The following is an 18,302-nucleotide window of genomic DNA, read 5'->3' as shown; positions in this document are numbered from 1 at the left end:
ACTGTTTGTGCTATGTTCCTTCACTGAAAATGTTTTTAGAGCAGACATACCAATGAAAAATTGAGGGTCTTTGAAACTTTTCATTAGGAGCCTTACATGTGGTTGGTTAAGACAAGTGTTTTATCTTTTGAACTGGGGTCCCCAATACAGATTCTGCTGCGAGGAGGGAGAGAATTTAGAGGATCCCTAAATGTCTTCATTTTAAGATTTAATCCCATGTTGTGTTTATTTTAGTAGTGTCAGAATGTACCCAGGGCTTTTGTTTGGGTTGAGTACAGTCACTTCCATGGCAGAGAGGCAGGATGTGGGAGGCCATGGCTATTACCTGGCTGGGGATGCTGAATGTGTGAAGCTGAGAGAGCTGCTCTCTGGTGCATCCTAGGAATTCTTGGCCTGAGTGGAGCCACTGGTGAGTCACTGCCAGTGCCAGCAGCAGAGAGGCACAGGAAGGTTATTGTATAACAATTGGTGACAGCAGTGACTCAGGGCCACTGCTGCTGCTAGCAGAGTGATGCACAGAGATTTGGAGGGTTAAATTCTTCCTCCAAATAAATTATCAAATTTTCCAGTAAGGCTATCAGTCTGTCTTCTGGGAAAATTAAGGTATGTTTAGTGTCTAGGCGCCATTGCGTCTAAGTGTTGTTCATTATTACATCAGTAATGCACAGATTTGTTTCAAGGAAATTATTTGTTTTCTGGAAGACAATTCAGATAGAAACATCATATTAGCAACAGGCTTGACCTATTGTATTTTTTTTAAATAGATACTAGAGGTTGTTACAAAGTTGTACCAGTCCTGTCTGTGCTACCATAGCACGGCTTTTTCAGGGTACAGTTAAATATTCTGATTATCTATGTGGCAATACCTACCCCTTTTTTGGAGGGAAGAATCTCCAGGGAGAAGCTGGTAACCACAGCAGGGCTTGTAGAGAAGTAAAACATTAGAAAAAGGACATAAGGAGCAACTTTCAAGCTGAGAACAGAATAAGAAGTCTTGCTCAGAGTTAATGTTTCTCAATTTCAGTAGGAAATAAGCCTGGCTGGCAGCTATAGGTAAGGGGGGATATTATGGAGGGAGTTCATTCCATTAGCTGGCTCCTGTGAGTCAGAATTGTCTGTGGGATAGTGAGCAGAGCTGTGGGTGTGGAAGGGGAAAAATATAATATGCAGTAAACCAGTACTGAATTCTAAAAATCACAGACTAGATAAAATACATAACCAGTATTCATGCACTGTATTTATTTGCTGCTTTATAGCTTCAGAGGTTTAATACAAAACCAGCAAAGCCTAATGAAGGACAAGTCTGCTCTGAGAGCTGTTTCCTGTTTATCAGCTGGTAGAATCACCACCTCTCCATACAAATCTTGTGCTCAGACCTTTTAGACCACGGGAATGGTAATGGTTTCTTGAAAGCTTTTATTCATTCATTATTTATTGCTCTCAATCCTTTCCTGCTGAAACAGTTTGATTCAGTGTTTATATAGTGGTTGTGTTTCAGGGTTGGTGGTGTATTATTCTGGTTATCCTAGCACATACATAAACATGACAGTTGCTATCCAAAGGATTTGAGGGAAGCAATGGTTAGAAAGTGATAGGATGGTGATGTTTGACTCAAAGAAATGCAATTGCATTATTTGCTTGGCTGTTCTCCAGAGCTTTTTAAAAATTATTTTAATATTGACCAAGGAAAGATGCCATTTTTAATCTTTTTAGTCCCCATTATATATTCTCTTCTGACAGTAGCTGAGGTTTGAGTTTATAAATCACTCTTCACTAGCTCAAGTAGTGATTCACTTTTTTAAGAATGCTTTTTTCCACCTATTCTATGTTAGATTTTAAATAACTTAATAGCTAGATGTTTTTTCAACTACTTTTATTTAAATTAAAACGGTTGAATTGCTGCTTCATTTCTTCAACTGTTCATTCTTCATTTCTTGAACTGTTTGTGGTAGTTTAATCGAAAGGATCAGCTCTGTCCTTTTCTGGTAAAAATAACCAAATAATGGGATTTTATTTTTAGCAAAGTATATTATGATACCAGGTGTCCTTTTACATTTGACCAGTTGTCCTTTATTGAGCGTTGTATATTAGGATTTTAATGAGGTTTTCCTCAGAAGAACAAAATCTGAATTAAAAAGTGAACTGTGACTACAAAACCCATTACCCAGCACTGCCAAGCCAGCTCTAAACCATGTCCCCAAAGTGCCACATCTACATGTCTTTTAACTACCTCCAGGGGTGGTGACCCAGCCACTGGCTCAGGGCAGCCCATTCCGATGTGTGACAACCCTTTCAGTGAAGAAAGTTTTGTAACATCCAACCTCCTCAGCATGACTTGAGGCCATTTCCTCTTGTCCTGTCACTGGTCAGAAGGAGAAGAGCCTGACCCCCACCTGGCTGTACTCTCCCTTCAGGTGGGCATGGAGAGCCATGAGGTGTCCCCTGAGCCTCCTCCAGGCTCAGCTTCCCCAGCTGCTCCTCACAGGACTTCTTAGACCCTTCATCATCTCTCTGCTCCTCTCTGGACAGCACCATCTCTATTTCCTGTGTGACCGTTCTCAGGTGCTTCATCGTGTGGTTTCTAGCACGTCAGTAACCTGCATCTTCACAGCTGTGTGGATCAATAACCTGCATCTTCACAGCTGTGTGGATCAGTAACCTGCATCTTCACAGCTGTGTGGATCAATAACCTGCATCTTCACAGCTGTGTGGATCAGTAACCTGCATCTTCACAGCTGTGTGGATCAATAACCTGCATCTTCACAGCTGTGTGGATCAGTAACCTGCATCTTCACAGCTGTGTGGATTGGTAACCTGCATCTTCACAGCTGTGTGGATCAATAACCTGCATCTTCACAGCTGTGTGGATCAATAACCTGCATCTTCACAGCTGTGTGGATTGGTAACCTGCATCTTCACAGCTGTGTGGATCAGTAACCTGCATCTTCACAGCTGTGTGGATCAGTAACCTGCATCCCATCCCATTTCCATCCCATCCCTGCACTGACAGCAGGCAGAACCTCACCAGTGCTGCCCCCAGGCTTATCTCTAGGGAGGTTCTTTGTCTTCCCTTCCCCCTTCCAATGTGGTTTAGAGCTCTCAATGAGCCCTGCTGGCTCCTGTGCAGAGATCCTGTTTCCCTTTTGAGACAGGTGTACCCTGGCTCTTGCCAGCAGGCCTGCTGTCATGTAAACTGATCTATAATTAAAAAAGGCAAAATCCTGCCAGTGACACCAGGCTTGCAGCCAGGTATTGATCTGCTGGCTCTTCCTGTTTCTTCCTCCTCATTCCCTGAAAATGAGAGAGGAGAACACTTCATGTGCTCCTTATCCTTTAACCAGTCATGAATCACTACAGCAAAAGCATCTCAGAAAAGTGTTGCCAAGAGAGTGTTTTAATGATGAGTAAAACATATGTTAATGTTAGGTGAAATCTAAAAGGAGTGCAGGGATTATGAAATCGAGGGTTGTGGAGTGGTTTCTTAGTAATGCATCCAGGGTTTCTGTGTTAATTAGGTGTACAAATCTTCTGTCTAGTAAACCTAATCTAGGTATCCGTTTGAGTGATTTTAAAAAAAGAGCTAACCTCTGCTTTTAATTAACATATGAGTTTATTTCCCTAGGAAGGCACAGCAAGGTGTTCTGAAATGTGATTTAAGCTTAGCATTTGAGTAAGGACCACCATTGTTCCTTTGGCCTTGTATTGAGATAGATGAAGAAGAGAGAGTCCTTTCCCTAATTCTTTCTAGGTCCCAGAAAATATCCAAGTGTTGAATAGAGTTTGGGTCTTCAGAGCCAGCTTGTTGCCCTGAAATGGAATATCTAACACTAGACAAGTAAGTGTTCCAGATTTTCAATGCTACAAGCTCTTTTTAATTTTTATTTTTAGTTCTGAATGACCAGACTCTTGTAAAACATGTACCTCTGAGGTGACTATTTGTGTTCAGACAAGTGTAAGCTCTTGCTACAGTTGGTGGAGTGATGTCTTGAACTCACCACAGGGAATTCTATTCTCCTTTCTGTCTTGACAGTTGTTCATACAGATCTATCAGCAGATTCAGATGTTTCTCTGAACAGTGTTTAAATGCAAAGCACTTGGTTACAGGATGGCCTGCATAAAGAACCAAAAAGACTTTATTGCCCAGCATTTCTATCTGTTTTTGCAGATCTTGATTATCTATTACCTGTCTCTGTTATTGCAGATCTTGAATATTTATATATTCTCTGCCTGGTCTATAAAGAAGCAAGAGTTCAGTCATTGCTCTGCAAGAAGCCTAAGAGCATGACAAACTGCTTGAATGGCCATGTAGTACTAATTCATGAGAAAGCAGCTTCTGAAAAGATTTATTTAGAGACAGTATTTGTTCAGTGAGAGATTCACCCTAAATGATTTTATCAACGCTGTCTATACCAACTGTACCACTTTGATTCACGGGCAATGCAAGAATATTCAGTGTTGGATAGTTTTATGTTTATTTATCAAGTCAGATCTCCTTTATGTTCATCTCTATTCCCTCGATTCCTAGAGTGATGTGCGAGGCTAGACAGGACAGTACGAAAGCTTTTCACTGACAGAAGTTGTTCTAGCTGTCAGTCCTGTTGTAGGTACTCATTTTAGCTTGTCTAGTTCACATTCTGAACAGATGGATTTCTGATGCCTAGTAGGAGTTCAGCTTAGTGCACCTGATGTCTTCAGGGGTGGGTGACTGAGCGCTGCTGCCAGAGGGAATTGCCTCCTGCTTTGAAAATCCTTGTACCTAGCAGGAAGATGTCTGTGGCAAAGAACCAGTCTCCTGAATGGAAAAAACTTTTCTGTTTGGGTATTTTTCGTCATATTCCAGCATCTAGTAAAGATCTAGCTGCCTCCATCACTGCATCAACCAGAAGTTTGAATGCTTTCTGTTAAGGTGGGTTGTGCTACGCCTTCCCATTTCCAGAGCTATTCAAGTTCTTAATGCTTTTCTGTTGCTTATCTCTTAAAGCTGCTTAGCCTCCTAAAAGTCACACAAAGCTCCTTTAGAACTCAGTGTAATGTGCTGTGTTCTGCTTTGCTGTCAGAGGTGCTGCTATCATTTCAACATGAGGGTAAGTGCCAGAACATTTTGATCAGAGGGTTTTTTTATATGTTCTTTCACAGGGACAGTGATTGCTGCAGCCATATTCTAAATTTATCTTGAAATTCTAGTAATTCATTTGAACTGCCTGTCTTCCCAGAATGGTACTTGGTGAGACTTGACATATCCAGAAAAGAAGATTTTCAAATCTGTTCCTTTGTGAGTGTAGCCAATAGTTCATGACAGAGGGCTGAAATACCATGTGTCGTGTCAAAAGCCACAGGTTTAGTTGAGTTTTATCCATGATTGTTGCTTCTGTAAATGTTGTAGAAGAGATTCCTATTTTCTTCCTCCTTTAATTTCAAAGAAAATGAAAACAAGTTGCAGAGATGGAAGGGATGCATATCTTTTGTCTGGCAAGAACTTGTCTTAATTGTGACAACTTCAAGCTGTAATCTTGCAAAATAGTCTTAAAATAATTGCTGCCATTGTAGTTGGCTGTAGTGCATTGATAACTTCAAAAAGGCCCATAGTTTTTACTTCAAGAAGGGACAATGAACAAATTGATTTTACTTTTGTTTTGTTTATATTTTTGTTTTCCTGTATGTAGCAGTGCACATACTGTAGTCCTCTACAGTTGCTGATGATATACCTGGGTACTGCTCTTGTTTCAGCAATCATTTTAGGCCTTTTGGATTTTTGACTGAGTAGGAAGGTTTGTAGTTGTTCCTTATTGTGGCTTAAAACAGGAAAACCATATGCAAGCACTTTTCCAGGAAACTTGGTTTGCTGTCCCTGAAGAATTGATGATAAACCAAATGTGAGAAGATGCAACAGTTAAAATTCTGTGTAGGGTAGATAGCAGTTAGGGAAGGCACATTTGAGAGATTGTGAACAAGCAAAACAAGAGGCTTGATCATGACATAGTAAAATTGGTTCCATCTTGTAGTGAAACAGGGAGATGAGTTGTGGGACAACACAGGGCCTCTGCAGTATAATCATCTCCCTAAGAACTTTAGCCTTGCAATGTTGCCATCTAATCATCTCAAGGAAAATTGTAAGTAAGGTGACAAAGCCTCATTGCACCCGTGGTCAGTGCAGGGCAGAGGCTGTTTTTGCTGTTGGTTCTCTCGGTCTTGGTTGAACACATTGGCAAGAACTTTCCACGTGGTCTCAGTGCAGCCAAATGTTCTTTATGAGATCCTGAATACCAGGTGCTCTATTAGTTCAAGTCCTGTGTGCACTATTCTCACATTTATGGCCATATCTGGTCATCTGATGTCTTCCTTTCTCAAGAAAATGCATTAAAATAGCCAGCAAACAAACCATCAGTAAATTTCAGTGTTTGCAAATTGCTGGTGAGCTGCTGTCCAGGTTTGATGGGGCTTACAAATACTTAATTTTTGGTGAGAACTCGATTTCTGGAGGCACAGCGTGGAAAGAACACTTCCTGCTGTAGTCACCACTCCATAGTATCTGAGCACTGGGTGGCTCAGGTCTTCCACTGTCACTTGCAGGTGAAGGACACATTCCAAATTGACAGGAAGAACAGAGTGTTGTGGTGCTGTGGGCAAGCAGAAGTTGAAAACTTGCTCTTTTAAATTGAAACTAGATATTTTAAATATGCAGTCCTAATTCAGAAACTATTATTTGAAGTAATAGCCATCAAAATCATGAACTGCTCGACAAGGTTTAAAGATCCAGCCTACTCCCAATTTTTTATTCTTAGATGAGACATACTTGGATTATGCATGCAAATGCAGTTATTCAAGGTGTTTTGGTCAAAATATCTTTGTGTGACACATGGATATGTGCATCAAATGCATTGTGCATTTGAGATATTCTGTCACTTCTCCAAACCAGGTGGTTTAAATTCTGGGTGAGATGGGTGATGTGGGTAAAATAATCAGCAGCTTTCCTGTGCATTGATTTTTTCATATAGTACTCTCTTACTAGAAATCAGCAGCTATTTTTCCTTTTTAGACATTTTGTTGATGTATGCTGATATGTTGGAAAGTACTGAACACAAAATCAAAGGCTGTGTAGCAGAGCACCTTTTATCTTGGATTGATTCCTTGCATCAGCTAATGGAAAGATAGATTTGCTGACCTCCCTAATTGAGGTTACTAATAATACATTTTTGCAGAAAAGTTCCTAATCTATTAACAAATGAGTCATCTTTCATATAGATGATATTAATTTGAAAATATTAGACTTTCATACATATGTAAATGTTAAAATTCTCTTTCCCATAAGTGCCATAATAATTTATAATTACTTTCATGGGATGAGAGGTTTGCAGAAGCTGAATTTGGCACTTTAGCACCTATTTCACAGATGAAATTTAGAAGTAATCTGTACTGTGGGTGAAATTGGGTATGTTGTATACACTTACAAAATGGGATAAGATTGGACTCTGTAAGTTCTAGCATGGCTGGCCTGAGTATAGATCAGCTTGATGTTTGGGTATTGGCTTTTTATTTTTTTTTTAACAGAAACCTCGTGCACAAGGATCCATTTTATCAACACCGTTTGTGACAAAAGAAACTTGTGCTTGCCAGACAGGGGAGACAGAATCTGCAGAGTTACCTTACTGCAGTGTATGAAATTGCAAATATGCAAAGGCTCTTGTTTCTTTGGCAGCATAAGAATAAAAAAATCAAAGCTCATATTTGTAAATAAATAAAACATGGTGTTTAAGTAATGTAATGCTGACCCAATTTGGACAGCCTGGTGGGAAATAGAGGTTAAAGTCAGTATGTAAATTGTTGAATCAGATGAGAAATTCCAAACATTTGCCCTAATCCCAAAATGCCTATTCTCAAGAAAGATGAGGGGCACTTTAAAAAGAATCCAGTTTCTTAGTTCCAGGATCATAGCATGCTGACATTGAAAGGGTGTGAAATGTAGATTCTTGGAAGATTTGCATGAGAAAAAGCTTTTGAAGCACAGTAAACTACTGATGTAGAAGTACCTGCCTTTGGAAATGTAAACACAGAGTAGCTGGAACTTACTGATATGACTTCAAAAAATAATTGTCCTTTGAGTTCCGTTGCCTACTAGACCATTTCTGCTGTCTGACAGAGAGCTCAAATTCCCTTAGGAAGTCAGAGAACTGTCAGAATTATATTCATAGCTAAAAGACTGATAAATGTGTGGTTTTTAGGATTTTTACAGGTTTGCCTATGCCTAATCAGAATTTTTATTCTTAACACACAGGTATGCGCACAAATTGCTTTAGAATATTCAGAATGTGCACAGAATTCTTTTTAGAGTAAGTCTTGTTTTTACTGTGCATGAGATATTCTATAGAAACTGCCCACATCCATACTTTGACCATAGAAACAGCCTTCCTTTATTCTTGGTAAGCTGCTTCATGTTTACCATAGATAAAATCTTGCATGTGGACATTTAGCACTGAGAGTTGGTGTACTGGCTTACTCTGTTTTACCTTGCAGCCTTTTAGTGGATGTGCCTGTACACTGTGTATCAGTTGGTTGCATTGCAGGCTGTTTCTGATCTGCTTCCTTTAGGACTCTAAATTCATTCCTGTCGGCTTGTTTGGGGTTTGGTGGGGTTTTTTTTTTGTACAAACAGGAGCAAATGAATTAGCCTGCTGCATGCTGCCCCCATAAATGGGTCATTCTGTGTGAGTCTAGTTCAGCTGACAAATGTATTACTGACAACTTAAACTCTTTATCTATAGCACTTTTTTACCCTCTTGCCCTTCTGCTGTCTCAAAGATAATGCAACGTAGGGTTGTCTTTAGAATACAGGTCCCTTTCTTTGACTCTCACAAATTAAATCCTATTAAAATCATAGCAGTATTTTGTATCTAAGCGTAACACTATAAAAATCACCCACTCGTTTCCATTAAAATCAGGATTTTGAAGTCCCTGATCCATTTTTCAAGGAACATGTAGCATTTCTGGAATCAGCAAGTTCTGTTTCTTCACAGCCCTGCTGGACACCTGACATTAGCCCTTTTCCCAATGTCTTTGCGTGGGCTGCAGCTGAATGTCAGCAGGGACTCCCTCAGACAGCCTGGCCTTGGCTTTGCAGGGCATTCAGCAGAATCCATTTCCCAGAAATGCTGCCAAAACTTTAACTCTTTGAGCATGGGAGGGAGTGACTTCACACAGTGACCAAATCCTGTTCTCTACTATTTTGCATGTGGTCTCTTTTGAGCTGAGTGTGGTTCATCCTCTTACAAATGTTTGAAATGCTTTTGTTGTAAGAAACATGAGAGTTATTGTTATAATGCAAAAGTTTGTGCATATGGATTTGCTGGCAAGAAAAACATCGTTTTTTCATTTATGTTCTCATTTGCTGGTGATGCACATTTGATGAATAGATCTTACAGAATTGTCCTTCTGAAATAAAATACATCATAATTATTGTATCTTTCCTTTCTAGAGAAATAGCATTGCATTCATGGTGAACTAAAAACAAAAGTAAGGCAGTGTTTATAGGTACTACAAGTACATTTCAGACCTGAAACGCCTTTTGTAGTTAAAAGCTTCTGTATCTTGTCTTTCTTTGCCAGTTGTAAAAATAATTGGCTTAAGGACAGAGTAGCTGTAAACTGCCATCTTCCAAAACTTAGTTTTTGTTTGATTAACAAATTACATTTATCTCTTTTTTAAACTTTGTGGTTTTTTATTCCTGGGTTGGATCCTGAAAAATAAACAGAGAACTCTCTGATATATCATAAAAAAAGGAAACGTGTTGTTGTGGTTTAACCTCAGCCAGCAATTAACTACCACACAGACACTCATTCTTTCCCTGGTGGGTCAAAGTGGGACAACTTGTGGGTTGAGATAAAGACAGTTTATTAGGTAAAGGGAAAGTATGAGGAATTCATTCCCTAGTTCCCTTCATCAGGCAGGTGTCCAGCAATTTCCAGGAAAGCAGGGCTCCATCCTGAAGTGCTGGTGACTTGGGCTGTCAGATGCCATAAATCCAGTATCCCATACTCTTTCTCCCTTCCCCTAGATTGTGTTGCTGAGCACAACATCACCTGGTCTGGGGTATCCCTTGGGTGGGTTGGCATCAGCTGTCCTGGCTTTAATCCCTCCCAAATCCTTGTGCACTCCCAGCCCACTCAGTGGCAGGGTGGGGTGAGAGGCAGGAAAGGCCTTGACTCTGTGCAAGCCCTGCTCAGCAATAACCGAAATATCCCGGAGTTATCAACACTGGTTTCAGCACAACTCCAAAACACAGCCCCATACCAGCTACTAGCAAGAGAAGTAACTGTACCCCAGCCAAAAGCAGCACACCTGTCCTGTGTGTGTCCAAGCACGTAGTGTTTTCTACATGAAGAACAGCCTGATGGCTGAGCAGATTGGCAGAAAACTGCCAAATACATGTGCATCATAAAGCTTAGTCAGTAGAGGATGTACTGAATGTACTGGCTTTGTGGGTTAACAGTAAAAGTGACCAAAATGTTTTCAATATCCTGTGTTCAGTAATACTTTTATAAGAAGCTTTTGTTAAATCTGCTGATTTCAGCAAAACTCTTGTTAGGTGTTTTGTTTTTGTTTGTTTTTGGGTGTTTTTTTTTTTTTTTTCCTGTGGAGTGGAATTTCTGATTAAGAATTTGGTAAGAGTGAGATGAGATTACCCTAAGCAGGGAATAGACTTAGAATGTGAGAGTTGCTAAGGGGTCTCTTGGCTAATTTGAACAAACTCCCTGACACTCTTCCCTTTGTGACACAGACATGTGAGGAATGCAAGGTTGAATTTTGAAGTCAGTCAATATTCAGATATTTGTGCAAAGCAAAAACTCTCACAGCCCTTTCTGTAAGAATAACTTTTTAGAGATCCACCTAAGAACATCCTTATTGCTTCCTGACTGGAGCCTCCTTTGCGTCATATGAAGATGAGTAAGAGCTTGAACCTCTCTCTTCCAGGTGGAAGCTTTCACACCACTAAATATTCTAGTAGGACCTGTCTTTTTCTCCCTGTCCTTATCACAACCCTACATTCTCTTGCTCACGATTGAGTCTTCAGTGTTTTCCCAGTGTCAGAGAAATTTTTTTAAGTGGTCTGAGTTTTGCAGAATGTAACAATACTTCCCCACCTCATTGTGACACATTTTTGTGACACTGTCACATAATTAATTGCATGTTATGTTTTTCCTTTGTTTCAGGGAAAGAGTACATTCTGGGTTTTTTTGCTGATTTTTTCAGGCTTCTCTTGAACATACTGTATTTTTTCTTGGTGTTCAAAAATGAAAGGAATTTTCTTGGTTTAACCTACTTAGGATTTAAATAGAGGAGTTGAAGGGGAACTTAACTATGGAAGTGTTTGGTGGCTAGGTTCCTTGCTTGCATTGCAGAACTCAGAGGTCTTAATTTAGGCATTTAGACTTCTTGAATAAATTATGGGATAAGTTGTATGTCTGATTACAGCAGTTACACAGACAGTATCTGCAGTATGAATAATCTAAATCAGGCATCCAAACCCAAATGTAAAAATGCATATTGGAATATTAAACACTGTAGCTTGATAGGTCAAGTTCTGTCTTGCAAAGATGAGTTTGGAAATCCTTTCTTTAAAAAGCATATCACAATTTAATCCTTTCTTTCAAAATCATGGTAGTAGCAGTGGCTGCCTCCTTTTGATCTAAAATGTAGAGTTAGAATACAAGTCTTGGCTGTAGAATATCAATTAAATTTCTTTTTCTGACTGAGAAAGTTCCACCTTTGGAATGGTGAGATGATAAACATTTAAGTAGTTGGAAGTATTGCTATTCAGGTCTTTCTGTTCTGTGTTCTACCAATTAGAATAAGAAGCTATGCTCTCTTTAATACTTTCTGTCGGGCCTACTGAATCTTTAAATATTTTATGCAAAAAGGAAAAGCTTCAACAGAGAGAGATGAAATGAGCTGCCTGCAGCTCTCAGCAGTACAGCTGTAGGTGCATTGCATTACCCTGAGACTGCAACAGCAGGACAGCTTTGGGCACCAAATACCAGGAACTTCTCCATCATGGCCTGTTCTACTGTAGGCTGGAAGCTCACCAATCTGCCAAGGTGTGGGAAATGCCAATTTGAGTCCGGCTAGCTGGAGGCAAAGATTGAATAGTATTCTGCTACTTAGAGATGTAAATTTTGGGCTGCTGGATAAAAGTCAAACTCTGTCTCTATGCAGAGCCTGGTTGGTAAGTTGACCCGTGGACGTAATACAGGCAGAGGAACTCCTGGTGAAAGAGGTTATGTTTACACCATGTCCTTTTAGGACATGGTTTGAGATGATCCTGAAGGTGCTTAGCTCTGTCAAGAGAAAAATTTGTTGGACATAACCACAACTAGAGAACTGTGCTCACAAAAATACCTTTGTGACTTTTACATGTAAGTGAGGCTTAAAGACTAGTTTTCATTGAAAAAAACAGGGAATCCTCAAGATTTGAGATATGAGCAATAAATTTCAAGCAAATACAGGTTCACAATAATTGCTTTGACTTTAATTACATTGCCTGCATTAAACTGTTTCACAAAAGCATGATTGTTACTTACTTGGTAGAGTATGCTATATTGAAGCTCAGTAGTATTAAAAGTTAATATTAAAATTATTTTTGCATGTTTATTTCTAGATAAGACTATTTCAACAGTATTTTTCAATTTTCTTGAGATCTCTAGTGAGGTGTTAGAAATTAAGTATCAGTGGCTAGTGTTGCATGAACTTGGAAAATATTTTGCCTTTCTAGGATAGTTGCTGGTTTAAAAGTGAAGTCTAAAAAATGTATGAGTTGCTAGTAAAGCTTGCCTGCTTCTTTAGGGGGAAAATGATATTTTCTTTGAAATTATATAGAAGACAAAAATTTTAACTGAAAAAGTAGTTTCGTTATGATACCAGCTAGTAAAGAATATTGTTCTATTATTCTGAGAATCATAAAAAAATTTGGAAAGCAGAGAAAAGAACCCATTTTGCATACATTTTGCATGTTGGAAAAGAGTGGGTGTCAGAAGCATAGAATAATTTTGTGTGGCATGTTTTCCAGTTAACCTTTTACACAATCAAGTTTGTTCTCAACTGAGCAGCAGTTCAGAACAGTAGGAGTTATTGCTAAGCTCAACTCTTAACTTTTCCACTAACTCCACCTCTTCATTTCTCCTGAGAAACTGAATTACAGGCAGTTTCTGACCAGTGGTCAGGTATTCCAAACTCCCTTGTCTTTACTTCACTGATAGAGATATTAGTAAATCCTGATTGTCAGTGTTATTTTTTCCACATCATGTATTTGAATCATATAATAGATTTTAGTTCAGTGACCCAAAAGTTCACTGAACTGGAGGCATTTCCATGTTTAGGGGAAATAATTTCTGTGGGTCCGAGACAGTTTTTGTCTATGTAACCTGAAATGACATTTTACAGCAGATCAGATGGTAAAAATGTAAGAATTTGGTTTGGTGATTTAGGCCATTGATGTTTATAAATAACCCAAGTTTGATTCCAAGACAACATTGAGTAGAGGAAATAATTTCATTTAATCGATGATGTGGTTGTTCAGAAGAAGCTCTTTTCTCGCCTGGGAGAAAGGAAATGCTGAAGTAGCAGTGTGTGGAGAGCCAGGTGGAAGCATGTGGGAATTTGTTTGTTAGCTGGAGGAACAACACACAGCTGGGCTGTGAATAAGAGGGGCTTCTCAAATACAAATGGAATTAACTCATGTATGGAATTGTAAAGTTCTATCTAGTGGGGTAACTGTTTAATTTGAACAAAATTTGAGGACATTCTCTCACTACTGCTGTTGTATTCCTACTGACTTTATTGGTGGGGTATAGGTACAGATAAGGCAAACGTTTTAGTGAGTGCAGCAGGTTTTCCCTTACAGCTCAACCAACATACATTAATTGAACAGATGTAGTAGTTTTGATTGCCTGCCTGTAGTGCCTCAGTTTCAAGGCTTGGATGTGGGTCTGGCATTCTCACTTTGTCATTTCTCCAAACCACAGTCAATAACTGAAAGTTGAGATCTTAAATTAAAAAGAAAGTGATTTCTGAAAACATTTTGGAAATCCATGTTAATTCCCTTCAGATATTTTTCATCTCTTACTTGAAAATAAATCTGAGCATCCACCAATATATAAATACAATGTACCTTTTAGAGTAATTATTTGTTTTCTCACCTAATATATCTGTGCTATGTTGTCACACAGATTCTATAACCTGAAGTGTAGTTGTAGACTAACCAAATTACTAACTGCCAGGTATTGTGTTATTGAAGTAGAAGAAAAGGTAATTACAGCATCTTAAACCAACCACAGAGCTTTGCATTTAAGCTGATTTCAGTTTATGCTGATGCTGTAAAGGATGTTTCCATTTTCTTCTCTGCCAGCTCTTTGGCAGCATCTGCCACCCCTGCTTTGCACCAGAATCAGCACTGATGTAGCCACACTGACGACTCAGTTGGAGATCTGGCTGCTAAGACATTTTGTTTGGTTTTTGCTGGGGCTGATTTTCAGCCATCAGGTGAAGTTTTGATCCTGTTGTCAGTGCCAACCACCTAAGGAAGGACAAAATAGCAAGACTGTTCCCTTTAGTGGCAGTGTGACCTTAGGTGAGCTGACAGTGTAACAGCAATTTTGGTTGTGAAAAGCTGCTCTTAGGCCATAGCACAAATAGGGGGAAAGCACTTGGTCTAAAATACTGACTTGTGCAAAGAAAATGGGTTTGGACTGCCTTTATGCTCCATTCTGTACAACCAAACTAACCCTTTGTGTTTCTAAAGCAGATTAAATGTAAGTAACTCTGCTATAAATACAATCTGCTGTCTTTTCATAGAATCACAGTGTGCTTGAGGTTGGTGGGAGGTCAGCTGGTCCAAACCCTCTGCTCAGGCAAGGCCACTTAGAGCCTGTTGTCCAGGGCCATGTCCAGACAGCTTTTTAACATCTTCAAGGCATTTTACATAAGAATTTTGATAAGTATATTCTTGGAGTAATGCTTAAACCCAAATCTTCTTAGTTTCTCTTTTTACAAATACTTGAGTAAAATGAAGTGCTTGGATTTATAGAAAGCATTAATGTTGCACCATCTTTAAATTTTAGACTTCACTAGTGTGTCTCTGCATCAAACTTGATCATAGAATAGAGCTTATTCTAGTGCTTTAGCCTAGTGAATATTGGAAATAGCTGTATTGCAGACACTGGTTTTTGTAATACAAATGTAGACCCCAGGATCAGTGCATCCGACTTATTCACACTCAGACTAAATTGTAAGCATGTCTGCCTCACTTAAGGGAGAAGAGATGCATCATTCAGTGTGCATCTCATTTCTGGTAATCAAATCTTTGTGCAGTGTCTGTACTTCTCTATTATTGGCTTGATACTTCCGTCTTGCAGAGAAGAAAAAACTTATTTATCGAAATACAAACGAGGACATTTTTGTGGGCAAACTGTGCTTCTCCTGTATTGTCCCATTATATCAACCCACTGTATTCAGTCATTGAGACAGGATTTATTATCTTGCACAACAACAAATTACTGCTGATCATTTGATTGACTTCATATTCCTGTTTGTGAGGTGGTAACTTCTCTTCTGTGCTAAAATCCTCATGCGTTAAATTTTATGATGTGACCCTTTTCCCTGTGCAGCATTTATCCAGTTTTCTGTAGTTGTGTTTCTTCATTACAAGCTGAAGTTTCTCCTCCAAATCAAATGGGGAATTTGTGCTAGGTGTAGAGTTGTTGCTGAAGAGCTTGGGAGCCTTCACAGGTGATTATGTTTTGTGGGTGATAAGTAAATTCTAACAGCATTGTGCCCCTCTGCTTTGCCAAGATAGTAATTCTATAGTAATTCTGGGTCTTCTTCTGCATAATTGTTCTATAGGGGAGGTGAACATTTGGAAGGGTACTAACACCAGTTGCTGAAAGCTGCTGACATTTTCCTGTTTGAAACAGTCACTCTCTCAAGTTGATGCAAGTGGAAGAGTCACTCGAGCAAGAGTCTTCTAAATGTTAAGCAACCTCTACCAGGCATAGAAGGAGGAACTTGAACTTTCTGTAGTATAGCCCAGTTCCACCTCAATTCTGCTTCAAAAAAACATTGTTGGTCTGTTGGCACGGTTGTTTCCTCTCGGTTGGTGGTTCAGGAGGTCTGGTGTGGCTCATACTGTTTTCTGCATTTCTCCAGTGGAGGGAATCCTCTGATTTGATTTATTTGTTCTTTCAGCATATGCAGATGACTATCCAGGCTCTCCAAGATGAGCTGCGGATCCAGCGGGACCTGAACCAGTTGTTCCAGCAGGACAGCAGCAGCAGGACCAGCGAGCCCTTCGTGGCAGAGCTGACAGAGGAGAACTTCCAGCGGCTGCACGCAGAGCACGAGCGCCAGGCCAAGGAGCTGTTCCTGCTACGGAAAACCTTGGAGGAGATGGAACTGCGTATTGAGACACAGAAACAGACCTTAAATGCACGTGATGAGTCCATCAAAAAGCTGCTGGAGATGCTGCAGAGTAAAGGTCTGTCAGCAAAAGCCACTGAGGAAGACCATGAGCGGACACGACGGTTGGCTGAGGCAGAGATGCACGTGCACCACTTGGAAAGCCTTCTTGAACAGAAGGAAAAAGAAAACAACATGCTGAGAGAGGTGAGTGACCAAACACATCTCCAGTCTTAAACTCCTCTCTGTCTCCTATCCATTTCACAGTTGTAAGGAAAGAATCTTCCATGCTCTCTATAAGCTGTATTTTACATTAGATTCAATAGAATTTGCACATAATTTAAAACTTCTTTATGGCTTTCTTGTGTGTACCTTTTGGGATTTTGTGGTGCGGGCCCTACTTTGCCTGTAGTCTCTGTAGGAAGTTGGAGATGAATTGTCCTAAAGCCTGTAAAATGAATTATGAATTCTTCTGTTCTATTGTACTTAGAGAGAAAGTAGCTACCTGTATTTAGGTGAGAGCAGAGAGAGAAATCTTTGCAAGAGTAATGGATGATTGCTCAACAGTTTCCATGGAAACAGTCATCTTGCTGTGAAGGGTATTTGATAAAACTATTACCTGCCCTGGATGCACAGCCAAAAAAGAGATTTCTTAAAGGGACACTGCTGCACACATAGTAACGCCTTCTCACCATCCTTCTGAAAACAGAAAAACTATTGTTATGTCTGTATTGTACCTTAAAAGAGTACAGTGGGAGACATTCTTCACTATTAATAATTTTAAACTAATTATAACAAAATACAGTCTATACAGAATAGAAATATTTTAGTAAAATGAAGGCAAATAAATGAAAGAAAATGAGTTATTGTGTAGCCAGTGTCGTTACATTTTTTTGTATTATTAAATGCATTTTCCTCTTGTCAACCAGCCTCCTAAAGTAATAGAATATTAACTTCTAAAAGGCTGGTAATTCAGCATGGATTGTGTAGATGCACAGATAAATATGTGTATACATGGATTCACTATTGCTAAGATTCTGTATAAAGATTATTTTACATCTGTTGACTGGAGGCATGAATTGATAGCTATCCATGTGTACTGTGTGTATGAATCTAATGACCTGTTCTGCACATTGGTATCTATCTCATGGCTCAGCACTTTTTGGGAAAGCTCTATGGGTATAAAGGACTTAAGGCCCCTCTCTAAGAAGTCAAGAAAGCAAGGCCTGGAAGAGTTTTTTGAGATGAGTGTATGCAACACATAAATACCTCTTAATACCTCTTATTCATATGTTTCCAGGGCCTGACCCATAGTGCCTGTGTTCTTGCAAGCATTTATATAAGAAAGCTGGAGCCCGTTGCATTTCTGAGCCAGATTTAGGCCAGATTTATTTTTTAGAGCAGTAATCTCTTGAGTGTCTGGAGTGAAGATAATATGATTCCAGAGTTTCTGCACTACAGTTTTTCCTTTATTTAGCAACCAATGATAATTCTGTTCCAATTCTTGTAACTATTTCAGGAAGGGCCTCAAATGGCTTCCATTTGTTTCTGCTCTAAGTCCAGCAACATAAATGAAAAGCTGGCAGGAGCTGTGCAATTTTTGAGTAATGTGGTTGCATTTGTTCCTGCTGCAGATGAGTGGATGTTGCGAGATAAGAATTCTTGTTTCATTCACGCATATTTGGAAATCATCAGTCATTTAGATGCTAGTTTTTATGGTAAAAGACTTCCTAGAGGAGGTAGAGATGACCTACTGACTTGAAAGTGCAAATACGATTTATCAAGTGTTTTAAAATTAATTACTCCTTGCTGCTTACCCAGCCCTGATTCATTGAGAAGTGTAAGCTGAGCATAATGTAATT

The 18,302-nt window shown here is 39.4% G+C and overlaps 1 protein-coding gene across 2 annotated transcripts in view; it reads left to right on the top strand.

The window, feature by feature from the left end:
- ERC1 (ELKS/RAB6-interacting/CAST family member 1) overlaps positions 1-18,302 on the top strand; it is a 270,416-nt gene that overhangs the window by 43,878 nt on the left and 208,236 nt on the right. For both annotated transcript variants that reach the window (XM_053944154.1, XM_053944153.1), the window contains exon 3: positions 16,231-16,647. In XM_053944154.1, the coding sequence (XP_053800129.1) occupies positions 16,231-16,647 (417 nt within the window). The remainder of the gene's footprint in view (positions 1-16,230; positions 16,648-18,302) is intronic.

The sequence above is a fragment of the Vidua chalybeata genome, chromosome 5 (assembly GCF_026979565.1).
Source record: "Vidua chalybeata isolate OUT-0048 chromosome 5, bVidCha1 merged haplotype, whole genome shotgun sequence".
NCBI classification, from domain to species: domain Eukaryota; kingdom Metazoa; phylum Chordata; class Aves; order Passeriformes; family Viduidae; genus Vidua; species Vidua chalybeata.
Note: the sequence above shows the minus strand (reverse complement) of the source record. Positions and strands in the feature narration are given on the sequence as shown.